Raw genomic sequence first — 15,222 nt, 5'->3', positions numbered from 1 at the left:
TGAAATCATGTTTTCTAGATAAACATAACGGAGCAGGATGTTCACCCATGCATTCTTGACTGACTTCATGCTTTGTGTAAATACATTTAGAGATATTTTAAAAAGTACTTTGAATACTTCAGTATTTTTAAAATCAAGTACTCCAGGACTTTAACTCAAGTCAGAATCTGACTGAACAACTTTCACTTGTATTGGAGTAATGTTTGACCAGGAGGATCTATACTCTGACTTAAGTCATGAAGACGTGTAGTTGTCCACCACTGTTTGTATTCTACCTCAGTATCATGTGTGAATGATGACCTGGGGGAAAGCATCAAACTTTTGTTGAATAGTTGCATAATGTTAATAAAAATGTAAAGATTGTTCTTCAGGTTCCAGAAGTATCTCTCCATCGTCATGATTAGAAATATACATTAAAAAATAGTGATTCTCTAACAAAGTGAGTACTGTGCAAACTGAAGGGATCAGGAAGCCAAACTTGTGCACACTGGGATAAGAGATCCTCAAACTGAGAGCTGTGAAAACTGAGGTCAGAGCAAGCAGCAACCTCCGGTCATGAGAAAGTGTTATAAACTGTAGTTCCCCAAGTGTCCACTTGAGGCAGGCTGCCAAAGCCCTGGAAGCCACATACACACCCGTTCTAGAAAGTCTATCTTTACAGCAACATAAACTTGTTTGCAGACTGATACAAAAAATTATTTTGGTCTGAATATCACTTCAGGCCCACACGGGGTGAATTTTTTCTATGCATTAGTTTTGAATATATTACGGTTACAAGTTTGACTGACAGGCGGGTACACTGTAGCTGTTAGCTAGGAGGCTAAAGGCCCGCCTCCACTCCACATTTTAGCCTTGTGTTAGGTCAACTGAAAGTTAGGCTGACTTAGCATTTCATACAGTCTATAGGTAAGAGGTGTGTGCAAACTTAAAGCTAGGGTTGGTGGTCACGCAAAACTAGCATGAATTTGAATGTAGCATGTCCTCCAAAACGACGTCAACTCATGTCTCCCTCAGCGGTTAGAAAACACCAAAACATTATCGTAGTGAAAGTTAAAAACACAAACAAACATGAAATGTACGCTCTGCAGGAGGCGGGCAGAACGGCAGGACGGGATTTGATTGGTTTAATAATTTGGCTCCTGATGGCAGGGATTGGTTGGTGTTTTCCCAGGTTTAATCCGGCTGTAGATAGCAGCTTATTTTCACTCTTTTTTAAGAACACATTATGTATTGATTGCCATCGGGAGAGAAAGATCATTTCAGCCAGTATAACAAAAAGTGGATCCAAATCTGATTACCAACCCCAGCTTTAATAAAGAAGCCTGCAAACTTGTAAAAGAGTTTAAACTGAGATAGGAACTGTTGAGATAAAACCTGTGCAAAACCAAATTGAGCGATGCAAACTGAGGCGAACTGAAGACAGAGCTACGACAGCTGAGGTTAAAGCTGCTCATAATATCAGAATGATTTAACACCAGAGTCCTTGACTTGAGACAAAGTCTTTATTTCTTACTTGTTACTTGATCAGTACATGGACAGAGACAGCTTACTTGTTATATGTAGTAATATATAGAATATATTTAAACTTTACATTACACATCTGAATGACAACAAAGCAGGTAAGAGTCCTTCTACCAATGTGAAAAGAAACAAGCTCATCGGGAAGACTCCCACAATATGAAACAATCCAAACAAGAATAGAGAACTTATTGCTCCATACAAATCAATCAAAATGGCAGTATGTAGAAGAAGAACAGTAGCAGTACACATGAATCAAGATTATACCAATATGAAGTTACACGCTAGTGTTGCCTATAAAAAACAGAAAGGGAAGAGAAACAGAAATATGTCGAATTTTTTACACAATACAGAAGTGTTAGAGGGTTAGACTCCGGTAACCTGCTCTATAAATAAAAAGTATCTACAAGTGTAAGGAGGACCGAGGTCTGTGCAGACTAACTCAGTGCCAGCTTACTGTGGACTTTCACAAATCGCTACTGAACTTCTCTAGTAATAGACCTTTAGGAGGAACAGGAAGGAGGAGGAACTTTTATGCATCAGGTTAAATGTCAAAGATGTGAGGAGGGAATAAATGTGCAAACCATAGAGAGGGGTTCTGAGAGGCGTAGGTTGACAATACTGTACAGCACTTCAAAAGAGGACGAAATACATTCAGGGGCCCCCAGGCAGTTTGGATAGAAGTGGTGTAGGAGGAAACCAAAGTGGAGATAGCAAAAACTAGCTAAGCGAGGAGAGAAACCACTGAAGGATTTTTGTATATGCTACATGCAAACTTCAGTGTTCCTGAAATTCATCCGTGAGGCTCTGAGAAAATTGACGTTTTTGATTTGACTGTAAAATAATTTCATAATCTCTCCCCCACAAAGTATAGGACTGTTTTCAAAGTTCTGGATACTTCAAACAATTCAACAATAATCTCTCCAGCTTCATCAACATCACATTCTTTCCATGAACATTCATTCATTCATCATTTTCAGAGCAGAATCTCTCTCATTGTTTTTGGTTCTGATCTCTTTCTGCACTCTGCGGCCCCCTGGTGCTTAAACTAACACTACCAACATTTTAAAAAGTGACTTCAGCTGATAGCCCTTTAGGGTGCGACTGGGTTTGCCTGTGAGAGCCGGGGCACCTTGTGATTTTTTAGGGGAATGGGTTATTTTTTTATGGTGGCTGGGGGTTGCCCTACATTCTGAGCTTGGTGCCCAAATGGCTCCAAAAAAGCCCCGTCCCTTACAGGCCACCTCAGGTAAACGCACACCTCAGCAATTGGAAGCTATGCCCCTTTAAACAGGGGACCAAAGGGTTTTTGAAAAAAAGTTCAGACAGGACAAGGTGACTGTGGTACATGAACACCGTACATTACTAAGCCACTAACCAGGAGAGCCCGTCTCTGATCACCAGGGACGAGAGGGTTCAGTGTTTGAGCAGATAGCAGCACACAGCTTCACTAGTCTAAATCTATATTTCTAAACATGGACTACACTGATAATAACACAATGCTTACAAAGCACACCAACACAATCTAACCGCGATGCAATGATTTCTTCTTGTGTGTGAGTTTTTCTTTGGGTTAGTCCCCTTACAAAGCTCCTCTTATTCATTACTACATGTGTGATGTATGTTTATGAGCGGGGATACGTGTGCTGCTGTGGATACATCAGTGTGTGTGGTGAGCTTTGGCTTTGACTGTAAGGGAAGTCTGTCGCGAGTTCTTTGGTGATGATCCACATGGTGAGTTTGCAGGCTCAGCCTGGTCCTGCCTCGGTACACCTGGTCTAGTTTGGTTTAGTTCAGAGTGTGATTGTCATGTTAAAGACCACAAAGCCGACCGACTATGGCCAGAACCACATGCTGGAGTTTCAGACTGATGATGGCGGTTGCATCGATGGCTGTAATGAACTATAGCCACAATAAGTTGCTAATGAAGAACGCCCTAATGCTAGACACGACACTGATACTAGAATACCCTAAGGTTACTTCACATTCACATGCATATACGTTTTAATAGATACCTCTTCTAATCTATGTTCATGAAGTGGATTGTCTTAGAAATGGGACATGACACATTTTAAAGCTGCACTTAGCAACACTGCACACCAAAATGCAGTTTGAGTACACTCAGTTTACTTTTAGGGACCACTTAGTGGACTGTCTGCCTCATCTCTGCCTACAGAGGAGAGACAGATCAGGTCATTATATTTTTATATATGATTATATTACATAACTGTATCCCTCAGTTTACACACATACAGATCTATTCAGCTGCATTCTTACTGCAGTTCAATACTTCAATCTGTAAGATAAATGTTTCACAAAATATAAATGAAGGTGCATGATTAAGTTCAGCTCAACGTCAGCTGAGTTCCTCATTCAAATGTTCCTGCTACATTGGCTATGTTTAATTATTGTATGCCAAAGTGAGAGTAAACAATACATGGACTCCATGAAAATCAAACCTATTCAAACTGTGTGTTGGTTTTACTTTGTGAACAGCAGATGGAGCCCTCTGGTGGTGCAGTGGCTCAGTTGTGGTGTGTTTATAGTGGAGACTCATGTTATTAAGATACAAATGAATACTTATAAATCTGGATGTTTGATATATTTCTACAACCAAGCAGTGAATAGTGCCCACCTGCTGATATCACTCTCTTACATTGTAATTGTGCTCTGGAGGTGTGGAATGTAACGTCACCAAGTGCAGCTTTAAATAAGCGTGTTTGACTCTAGCTATGCTCTTAGACTACAAAGCTCTCTCTAAGCACTACAGGTGCACTGGGCTACAGCTGGCTGTGTTCTGCTATCTGTCAGTGTGGACACACCTCGTCTGATGCTCACCTGCCTTCGATAGAGAAATGACCATCCTTAGAAACAACAGAGAGAGAGATTCTCACAATGAGTCCATTCAACAACAAAATAACAAACATCTTCCAAAATGCATAAACACGTTTTCATTATTGAGAAGTTCTATTTTCCTTACTGTGTCCCGCACTTTCACCCTTTCTACAAGATTTCACTTTTAACAGCAGCTTATTATGGTATGTTATTGTGTAGCTTGTTAACAATGTTTCTTTGTGTTCGTGTGTGTTCATGTGTGTTTGTTTGGAGAAGAGGGGTTAAAAAAAGAGGAAGCAAAAAATGAGGAAACACTTAGCAAACACAAGAGTGACACTTAGAGAATAAAAGCGAGGCCTTAGTATTTGAGTGCCGGGTGACGGTGGTAGGGGGAGTTAGTAGTAATACGTATGGTATTTTACAGTGGAGAGGGGAGATGATGGCAGACACGGAGATCTGGAGGAGATGGATGAAGACAGAAAGAGCTGTTCCCTCTCTCTTCTTTGAACTGTCTGTTTTTACTCTCCCATGTCTGACTTCATTCATCCTGTCCCATCTCCTCTACACTGTCATCTCTCCCCTACTCTCTTTCCATTCCTCTTCCCCCTCCCTCCTTCTTTTTATGGCAGCCTGACTCCTCAGCAGGACACCTCCATGGTGTGGGTGACCGCCCCGACTCCCTCGGTGCTGTCAGAATGGGTGCACGCTCGAGAGCGGGAGCCTTCCATGGAGCTGGCGCTGGTCAGGGAGGCCGTCCTGGAGCGAGCCAGGCGGGTCATGCTGGCAGAGGGCACTGCAAGAAACCAGACAGAAGGAGGGGAGGAAAGAATTTCATGTTACACTTTGTTCACATCAGTAGGAGAGGATGATGTTAGGGATATGTGGGTAGTACATGCTAGTGTGAGGAACTCAAGAGTACTCCTTTTTTTGTTGCTGTGAGTGACTCACATAACAGCTGTGAGAGGGGCAAGCTGCGAATGTGTCCACACACAAACACATCGTCTGCAACATGCACAGGAGGAACTCAGGGCTCAGTTTGTTCAGCACTATTACCCTGCAGAGCTTCGTTGTATAACATTATTTAGTAACTGCTGATTATTAATCATTTATGTAATTGTGACTGTTTGAGCTAGTGGGCCTTTTGATGAGTGTGCTAACTGCTGTTTTCATGAATGAATCCAAATTTGATAGTTTTATTTTAAGTTAATTTCAGTTTTTGAATTCTGGGCCGTTACAGTTTTAAGAGGCTCAATGACTCTCTGAGAGAGTTGCACAAAGATTCTTATTACTCCAGAGGATCACTTCAGTTGTACAGGGTAGTATCTACTGGTGAATAAAGCAATGGCTCCGACCTTCCTACCAAGTCATTTAATAAGTCACTGGCAGACTCAGATTTTCAACAAAGTTGCCAGATGACATTATGCAAATGATCCCCCACAGACCAGGGCCTTTTGTTTGTTTGTTTGTTTGTTCCTTTCTAAGAGTAACTTCGTCATGCTTGTCAGATTCCTTTAAAAACATAGGATTTAACCGTACGGATAAGAGCATTGTTATGATGTTTGTGTTATTGTAGGGATTCTTTGAATATGGTTTATTACAATAAGTTTGGTTTAGACACATGATGGATTTTTCTATGACACAAACATTTTATATCATGGTGCATTCGCCTTAAAGGAATTTTATGAAGCTGTTTTTATTGTAACTCTGACGGTAATACAATTTATTGAATATTGACTGCCTTTAATATCTACTGAAGCGTATTGCATTCACATGAGAAAAAAAAATCTACTCTGTTATTCTGAATTAACAAGTTTATTATCTTGGAATTCTGTTGTGCGCGTTTAAAACAGGCATTACGGTAATAGCGCGGACACACGGATTTTACATTTCCTGAATAAATTATGATTTTAGATATTCTCAAAGTGAGATTATTTTAAAAATCCCAGTTACTATTACTGTAATGCCTGTTCTAAACATGCACAACAGAATACAGTGGAGGCTGGCTTGACCGTAGTTACATCCCGTCAGATAAGCAGCAGCGGCTTCCCCTCATCCAGGTTAGAGCTTCTGTTGATGTTCAGGTAGGCCTCCCAATAACTTGTTAATTCAAAAAAACAGTGAGGATTTTTTTTCAATTCAGAAAAACAGAGCATCATTTTTTTCTCATGTGAATGCAATACGCTAAATATCTGTGCAGAAAAGTGTATTTAGTTTATATATTAGGATTGGCTCTTCATTAAAAATGTACTCTGATTAGAAAACAAGGATTCAAACATTTTGAGAATAAAGTTGTAAATTTAAGATATTTTTATAAGAGAAAGTTGTAATTACTATAATTAATCTCTATATAAAATAACACACAGGGTAATATAAGAAGGTCGGCCTGCCGCCTGCACTAAAATGAGGACCGTGCATCATCTTGTGGAGTTACACTGAACAGCTGAGGACAAACAGCGGATGCAGATGCCTGCACAGGCTGCCTGCTTGTCTTCAGAATAGACTCTGTTTGAACTCAGGAACCTGATTCTTAGAACAATGTGGTGCTGATGTGCTGAAGACTGACTACTAAATAATATATGAAACCTTTACTGAAGTATTACTTCACAAGATGCTCCATGGCCCACATGCTGGCTTCTCTTCAGATCCTCTCCTTCAAAATATCATGCAGGCTAACGCAGGCCAAAAGTATGATATTATTCTCATTATATCATGACTTTATTGATGCTATATTCTGATTTTAGTCTTACTAAATGTGTATATCATAAAATCTCAGCCTTTTTTTCTTCTTCTACAACATTCCCCTTATACTCTGCCGTACTGTCCCACCATCCTGAGTCTTTGAGGTTTATATTTAAATGCCTGTGTTCAGGTGTTATAAGCCTATAAGATGAGCACAAAATGACATTACCCTGACAGCAGTGAATGTGGGATTTCTCAGGTATTTTAATTTGATTTTATGATGTTCATTAAATGGTCTGCTCTCCTTTTTTAAAGCATCATTAGTGTTTATTTGTGTTAAAGACAGGCTAGTTTGTAACCAACTTCATTCAGAAGGCTAGGCTAACTCAAGGCCATGCAAGTAGCAGTATTAGAGATGCAATGACAAAGGAATGGGAGGAGGGAAAGTAATAGCAATATATTTTTCCAGGTTAGGAAAAAATATTTTCAATCCAAAATAAAACTAAGATGAAGTTTAATGTCTTTTTAAAAAAAACACTAGAAATGACAGCAAAAGTAAAAATTTCATAACAGCCAAAAATATTATTCAAAATAAATAATGAAAATCAATTTAAAAATGCCAATGTCATCGAACAGGGGCAGCAATAAGAGGTCAGAGGTGAACGGGGAGGAGGAAGTACCTGGCCCTCCACTCAACCTCCGATCCTTCACATAAGCGACTGAGAGAACGGGGCGGGGGAGACAGAGGGCAAGATTAACACAACTCATCTCCCTCTGCATGAAATACATCACAACACACCCAGAGAGACCACAACAATACTTCTGCTGAATCAACTGTGAGTTAACAATGACTGCATGGAGACACACGTAAACAAACATTAAGATGAGATCTGTTTGTGTACTCACTGTAGCCCATTCCCTGCAGGAAATACTTGAAGGCTTCAGTCAGCTTGCCGGGCTACAAAACAAAACATCAGAGTTTTAATGTTGCTGTTTTTGAACATGGGATCAAACTGATGATGCATTTATGGTCTGTATGGATTTCTGTATTTATGGTATGGCAGGCTGCTAAATGTGAAGGTCGTGTGTTTCTGTGTTACCTGTGTGAGCTGAGGAAGTCCACCAGAGTCAGCCATCTACCATGAGAAGAGAACGCAGCATTAGACAAAATGCTATAGCTAACATAGAAAAACAGTCACAGCTGGAGGAACCAGAGCAGATCTTTACCCTGTATCTTTGTGTTCCTTACTTTACTCAACCGGGTTAGTCAAACGATTTGTTGTTTATTGTTGTTTGATTTTGGTCATTGCATCATGTTTGGTTTAGATTTTACTTTGAGGAAGTCTTTAACACAACCTACAAGTTTGGATGCCTTACCAGCCAACTCGTTGAACAACGGCAGCTCAGTCTTGGCCCGATGCTTTGAACTACGATGCTGTAGGTTTTCCCCAACATCACTGAAGGATACTGTCCTCAGGTTAATTCATTTAATTTGCTTCAAACCAGGGGTTCCTAAACTTTCAGAACACGACCCCCAAAGTATAGGTGCCAAAGACTTGCGACCCTCACTGTACCTCCAAGTGATTTAATGTGGCTTCATTTAGCTGGTCTGCAGAAAATGACCCTACCTATATGAGTCTGTGTTTCCTGTGCTGTTATGAATTCACCTGCTGCTACTGATGCTTTTAACAATTAACTGTTCACTAACCCTAAACTTAGGAGTCATCTGGCAACAAAGAAAGGCAGAAAACTCATTACATTTTCTATTTTCAAGGTTTTATTTCAAGTTTAACTACAATTTTTGTCGATATTCTTTACTATAATGGGTAAATGTACTATTTTAAGATAACTTAAAAAACAAAAAAACACTCTGGAAGACATCTCATGACCGCCCATTTGTGTCTTGCGGCCTCCCGAAGGACCCTTGCTTTAAGCAAGGAGGTATATGATAAGTATAAAAGACACTTTAGGGTGCTGGTCCGAGTGACTGTCCGGTCAAACCATAGACTGTTTAATAAATGAACGTAGTCTCCGTGACGTCACCCATCTGTTTCTGAAGCGCTGTTTTGAAGCCGATCATCGGTGGCAGCCATATTGGAAATGCTGATCTCAACCTAACTGCTGTTGAGCTAGCGTAACGTAAAGGGGCGGGCCTTTAGCCTCCTAGCTAACAGCTACAGTGTTCCCGCCTGTCAGTCAAGTCAGCTGTGCCTCTAATTATGGAAAAATTGTAAACTTAATATCTTCAAAACTGCCGTGTTATGAAAAAAATAACACCCCATACAGTGTGTGCTGAAAGAGAAACTACACTTGTTTTTTGAACCAGCCTGTAAACATGTTTATTTCTGCTGTAAAGATCAGCTCTTTGAATGGGTGTGTCTGTGGTTTCCGGTACTTCCGGAGCCAGCCTCAAGTGGATCCTAGAGGAGCTGCAGTTTCTAACACTTCCACATTGGCTTCAATTCTCGCAGCTCAAGGTCGACGTTTGGGTCAAACCAACATGGGACTTCTAACTGAGTGACTTGGGTTAGATTCCCATTCGAAACTAACGGTCATTCTTTATTTCTTTCTAAGAGTTGACTTTTATTCACAGTGTAATGTCATTTTCAGTAAGTTAGAAAGTCTGTTCATACTTTACTTCTAACCCTAAAGTGTGTTATCTTTCACGATCCTAACTAGGTCCTTACCTTAGTCAAACCATAACCAGGACTCATTGTTTACCTCCTGTAAGTTATTGTTGCACCTCTAATACTGATTCATGTAACATTGGTCCCACCAGGCATCCATTAAAGTTTCACAGGGCTGAACTGAGATGCACAGTTTGCATGCTGGTGTTAAAGATTTGCAGTGTTGAGTATTATTTCTGCATTATTATGAACACACAGTTACCTTTAGGAAGGTGGTGTTGGTTGGGTCCAGCTTTGAGTTGCATTCCACCTGAAAAAGAAAACACAGCATGTTCAGCTACAATGCTCAAAAAATATCCTGAAGTAATTCAAATATTTAAGTTTATGTAGCAGGATAAGTGTGTGTGTGATGTGCTGTGTGTGTAGATTAAAAAATCAAGACAATATTAGTGTGTGTGAGTGACCCAGATACTGCAGTGTGCTGCAGAGATGAGTCACTCCGGCAGGCTGAGAGCCGCAGTGCACACACATACACACACACACACACACACACACACACACACACACACACACACACACACACACACACACACACACACACACACACACACACACACACACACGCACACACACACACACACACACACACACATTAGACTGATGTGCACAGATACATGACCGCCCTGACTTGTGGACACAAACACACAGCATGTTTTTACTCTCTACAGCTTCCTGCTGTGTTTAATCTGTAATCCCTCAACAGACTGCCAAATTACATATTCCCCTGCCCAAACATTGAGCGTATGAATACATAACAGACATGCATTCATCTTTTTCTTGACATGTACTGTTATGAAGTATATAAATAAGCTTGATCTGCTGGTACTTTGTCATGCATTGTAAAAATCCTGTGAGTAAAAACCACATTCAGACATTTATGACAAACATTTGTAAATGAGCTGCAGGATATACAAATGTGAGTCCAAAATTTTTTGCATTTCTCAACATATTTCTTTTCTCTGTGTCTGTGCTCGTGCTGCGTAAAGGAATGTGTCATGCCAGTGGGTGCAAACGCAGCAGCCTGGACGGGTCACACACGCAGTTCTAAAATATTAATGTGACCTCCATCTGTCACATCCAATAACACAACTTTTGTTTTTCTCTTGTTTCCTCACAGTCTTGACCGTCACTTTGCATCCCTCCATCTTTCTGTCTCTCCAAGATGTTTTATAACAACCGCGTGCCCCGCCCTCCCTCAGCGTACCTCCATCCCATCCCATCCCATCCCATCCCTCCATCCCTCCATGCAGCAGAGGACTGATTTGATTTAAATTTTAACATGGACAGATTAACTGGTGCAGAAGTATAAATATCTAGGCCACTTCAAACTAGGAAACCCCAGGGACAGAGTGAGGCCATCTGGCCCCCGGAGAGCACACTCACACACAGGCACACACACACACACACACACAGACAAGCATGCACACGCACACACATGTATACACACATGCACACACACACACGCACACACTTGACACACATGCACACACACCTATAGTATTAAAGCATTGCACACACAGAAACACAGATGGACAGACAGGGAGAGACACACACAGAGTCCCCGGGGTGCTGTAGGGTAACGCAGAGTGAACCGAGCCTCTGCTGGCTGACCTGTTTCTGTTTTATTAAATGAGAACAGACTCTAACCGGGTTTTCATGCCAAGTACAAATCAGTGAAGCGGGCAAGAACAGGGGCAGGAGGGAGAGGGCTCAATATTCAGAGCTTTATATAGATTATTTCTTAGAGAGAGGACTGCTTTGAAGGAAGAGTTTAGAGAGAGTTCATGAAGGAGGACGGCTGTGAAGACAAACCCTTTTAGAAGAAGTGCAAAGACACGAGTAGAGTGAGAAAAAAGAAGAACTTACTACTCCTTCTTCAGCGGGAGCATTGTCTCCTACAACCAGCATCACTGGACACCTGTGGGAACATTACAACAGTCCTCATTACTTCACCTGCTTAGACTCCTGCACCTCTTGTCATGAATCTAAATCAGACTTAAGTGAAGCTAGAGGGTTGTGTCTTCTGCACCGTGTCATTTTGGCCTCATTGTTTTGGTAAAAAAAGGTAAAATATGTCTGTTCCTTTACTTTTTGGCTCGTATATGTTTAATGAAATTGTTCCTGCAGACTCACTTCAGGGTCTTGGCGTTCAGCACAGTCCCACTGCGATTCATCTCCAGGTCCCTCCGACTGCAAGAGAAATGATAAAGTTAAAGATAAAGTGTCTCTTTGTGTTGGTGCGTGTGAGTCAGAGTGAAAGTATCTCTTCACCCGTTGTACATGTTCCAGAAAAGCTGCAGGTTGAACTGGTTGACGGTGTTGTTGATCTGTTGCCGGTAGCTCTGCACGAGCTCTGTGTTGTTCATCAGCTCCTCCTGCAAGAGACAAACACAAAGTGAGTCAAAACATTTGTGAAAATACAAAGTTGAGATTTAAACGTAAGAGTGAGGCAAAATGATTCATCAAAGAGTAGTTTTTCTTGCTATAGAGGCTTTGCACTTAGAGTAAACACCTGTCTGTAAAAGCTAATGTCTGGTTGTAAAGCCTGACATCATGCTCTCTCTTTATTTGAAAGTTGACTGAAATCGATTGATAAATAATCGTTCACATACCTGGCTGAAGAGATGTGGCAGCACGGTGTCAGGCAGAGCACTGGTCAGACCTGACAGCTGGGGAGGAAACATGGGAAACTGTCAGCATGAGATACATCAGGGTGTGGATCTGTCAGTAAACGTGCAGCTTTAGTACCTTAGTGGCGGCCCAGTCGATCCAGCCTTTGCCGTTTGGGTCAATGTTGAGCAGAACCAAGCCCTCCACCAGGTCAGGGAAGATCAGCTGAGAGGAGAGAACATGGGGACATTTAATATCTGAGCGTTTCATCCAGTGTGTGTGAGGTACAGTCCATGAGAGGAGTGTCAGCACAGGACGGGACTCACAGCAAACTTGGCCAAGATGTAAGCCCCAGCTCCGACTCCAATCCCCACGATGCTCTTGAATCTAAAAGAGGTTAGAGATGATGTTAGAGGTTAACAGTGATAAACTCTGCGAACAGTTTCTTTCTGTGGATGAAAGTCCCTCGTGCCTTTACAGTTTTAATAGCAGCACTGTTTGTAATTCATGTTTCTACAGAGCCAAGTGTTTGATAACTCATCTGTGGTTTGTAATACTTCTCAAACACAGATCACATCCTGTTTAAAGATGTTTCTAGTTAACATTCAGAGAGTCAGAGTCTACATGGTCCTAAATGCTTTAGAAAACAATTCAGTTGCAAATTTATGCAACAAGTGTTTTGTTATAGTTTGAATTTGAGCAGAGCTTCAATTTGTTTCCTACTTTTCATTAAATAAAGTAAAGGTCTTATTGTCATTGTGAAATGAGTTGAACATACAGGCCCTGTTGTAATGGAGTGCTTATTCTGTGTGAAACACAAGGGGGTGGATATGGAAAAGGAGACATGTCGTCCCTGCCAGCTCGTAAGTGGAAAGAGGACATGATGTCCCGGCAGATGGCTCCTAAAATACAACAACTCAGTCTGCTCTGTGGATACATGCGGATCAAAAGGATCTCAAAGACACCCACCCAAAGTGCTGGACCACAGTGGGCAGCATCCCGGCAAGCTGGTCCATGGTGGGGTACTGGTACCTGTGGACACAAAGGACACACGTTACATGACAATCACAACTGTCTCCATAACAATCATGATATGACAAAGATATCAGATATCTTTGTTATACATCTACAGAGGGGATCAGAGCTGGTTATCTATTGATTGAAGCGTACGTTTTGTGTCTCTTCTGATGCATCTCAACACATATCCCCCCCGCCCCTCCGATGTCACAAGCAAAAGTAAGAGGAGTAATATTATTTTTCATCACATTTCAAGAATGAAGTCAGAAAAAAATGTTAAGATGTTGGCACGAGTAAAGTTAAACTTAGTAAGGCTCAGGCATAAGAGTAAAAAGAAGAGGATTATTATCTTTAAATCCTTTTTTTGTTTTTATATTACATTCCCAGTAGAATTACATTTTTTTAAATTCAAAATAAAAAGGAAATAAAAATCACCTTCCTCCCCTGAATTAATATTTTCACACCTGGCATGAGAACTGAGTTTGATTCTTCTTATTTTAAATTATTTGACTTTGTCTTACAAATTAATTTAAAACACTTTCTAACTTTTATTCATTTATTTATTTATTTATTTATTTATTTGTATATTTTAGGGCTATTTGCTCCATCACTCTTAAGGTTGTTGAATGGATGAGTGTGTGTGTGTGTGTGTGTGTGTGTGTGTGTGTGTGTGTGTGTGTGTGTGTGTGTGTGTGTGTGTGTGTGTGTTGTGTGTGTGTTATTACCCCTGTGGCATCTGTGAAGCTCCGATCTGCTGTCCTGGAGCGTCCACGTGGCAGACCACAAAGTGCTTGGTGATCTCCTGCATGTCTTCATTATTGAAGAAAGAGTTGAAGCACAGCTTGTCTGCAGGACGGAGAGACAGAGAGAGAGAGAGAGAGAGAGGAGGGGAACATGAGGAGGGCGTAAGGGTCAGCGCAGGAGGGATATCAGGATGGAGAGAAGAGGAACGTGATTACTTCAAACATGTCGCAGTCTCTCAGAGGACCTTGAAGGTGACCATCTGTACACCTGATCCTGTGCCAGGAGGAGAAGTCAGAGAGCTGTGCTCACTGATCTGATTCAACCTTCATTCACTTCTAGCTTCATCAGGGACATGGCAGGAGAAACTACATGATAAACCACACTGTAATGTTGCAGATTTCTCAAACATGGAAAGTCCAGATCCGAACATTTTTGTTCCTATCTTGTAGCTACTCCAGGTTAACTTCTGGTCAATGTCTAAAAGTGTTATCCTTTTTTCTAATCAGACCTGATCATCAGCAATCCTCTCTCAGTAAAGCTTCATTTCCAGACCATGTTATTAAAATATAGGAGAGTTCACATTGAAACTCTGCCTTGTCAATAGGTTTTCATGGTGGCCCTGAAGGCCAATGGTAACAAATATTTCAAAAGTGCAAAATACATTTCACAAAACATAAATACATTTCACAAAACATAAATACATTTCATAAAACACAAATACATTTCAGGAAAACGGAAAGGGTAGGACCATGGTACTTGTTTGTGATTGGCTAAACCCAAGTCTGTCTGGTATCAGTCATTTATCATTTCCTGTTTACACTGGATACATAGCAGAGCCAGCGTGAAATTTCAAGTGTTTACCAGGATGGAAGAGGAGCTAGAGTTGATAGCGCAATACTTCAACAAGGGACACAGGCCTACATAAAGTTTGATCCAAACAATTGTACAGGTCCCAGCAGCTCTGATGATATTGCCCTCCTAACGACCCGCCTGCCCTTTCTGGTTTTGTGAAATGTATTTAGTTGTGTTTTGTAAAATATATTTGTGTTCAGTGAAATGTATTTGTGTTTGTGAAATATTTTAGCATTTTGTGAATTTTATTTGTGTTTTGTGAAATGTATTTTGCGCTTTT

The 15,222-nt window shown here is 40.9% G+C and overlaps 1 protein-coding gene across 3 annotated transcripts in view; it reads right to left on the bottom strand.

The window, feature by feature from the left end:
- Positions 1 to 1,485: 1,485 nt before the first annotated feature.
- Positions 1,486 to 15,222, bottom strand: part of ndrg4 (NDRG family member 4) — an 85,984-nt gene continuing 72,247 nt past the window's right edge. For 2 of the 3 annotated variants that reach the window (XM_034686787.1, XM_034686788.1), the window contains 12 exons: positions 14,072 to 14,192; positions 13,299 to 13,361; positions 12,656 to 12,716; positions 12,468 to 12,554; positions 12,332 to 12,388; positions 11,991 to 12,094; positions 11,853 to 11,909; positions 11,586 to 11,637; positions 9,922 to 9,969; positions 8,133 to 8,168; positions 7,939 to 7,990; positions 1,486 to 5,146 (listed from right to left, as the gene is read on the bottom strand). In XM_034686787.1, the coding sequence (XP_034542678.1) occupies positions 4,992 to 5,146; positions 7,939 to 7,990; positions 8,133 to 8,168; positions 9,922 to 9,969; positions 11,586 to 11,637; positions 11,853 to 11,909; positions 11,991 to 12,094; positions 12,332 to 12,388; positions 12,468 to 12,554; positions 12,656 to 12,716; positions 13,299 to 13,361; positions 14,072 to 14,192 (893 nt within the window). In that variant the 3' untranslated portion in view covers positions 1,486 to 4,991. Of the gene's footprint in view, positions 5,147 to 7,712; positions 7,752 to 7,938; positions 7,991 to 8,132; positions 8,169 to 9,921; positions 9,970 to 11,585; positions 11,638 to 11,852; positions 11,910 to 11,990; positions 12,095 to 12,331; positions 12,389 to 12,467; positions 12,555 to 12,655; positions 12,717 to 13,298; positions 13,362 to 14,071; positions 14,193 to 15,222 lie in introns of all 3 variants that reach the window. The other variant, XM_034686789.1, reaches the window with a different exon arrangement.

This window comes from Notolabrus celidotus, chromosome 6 (genome assembly GCF_009762535.1).
Source record: "Notolabrus celidotus isolate fNotCel1 chromosome 6, fNotCel1.pri, whole genome shotgun sequence".
Classification (NCBI taxonomy): Eukaryota; Metazoa; Chordata; class Actinopteri; order Labriformes; family Labridae; genus Notolabrus; species Notolabrus celidotus.
Note: the sequence above shows the minus strand (reverse complement) of the source record. Positions and strands in the feature narration are given on the sequence as shown.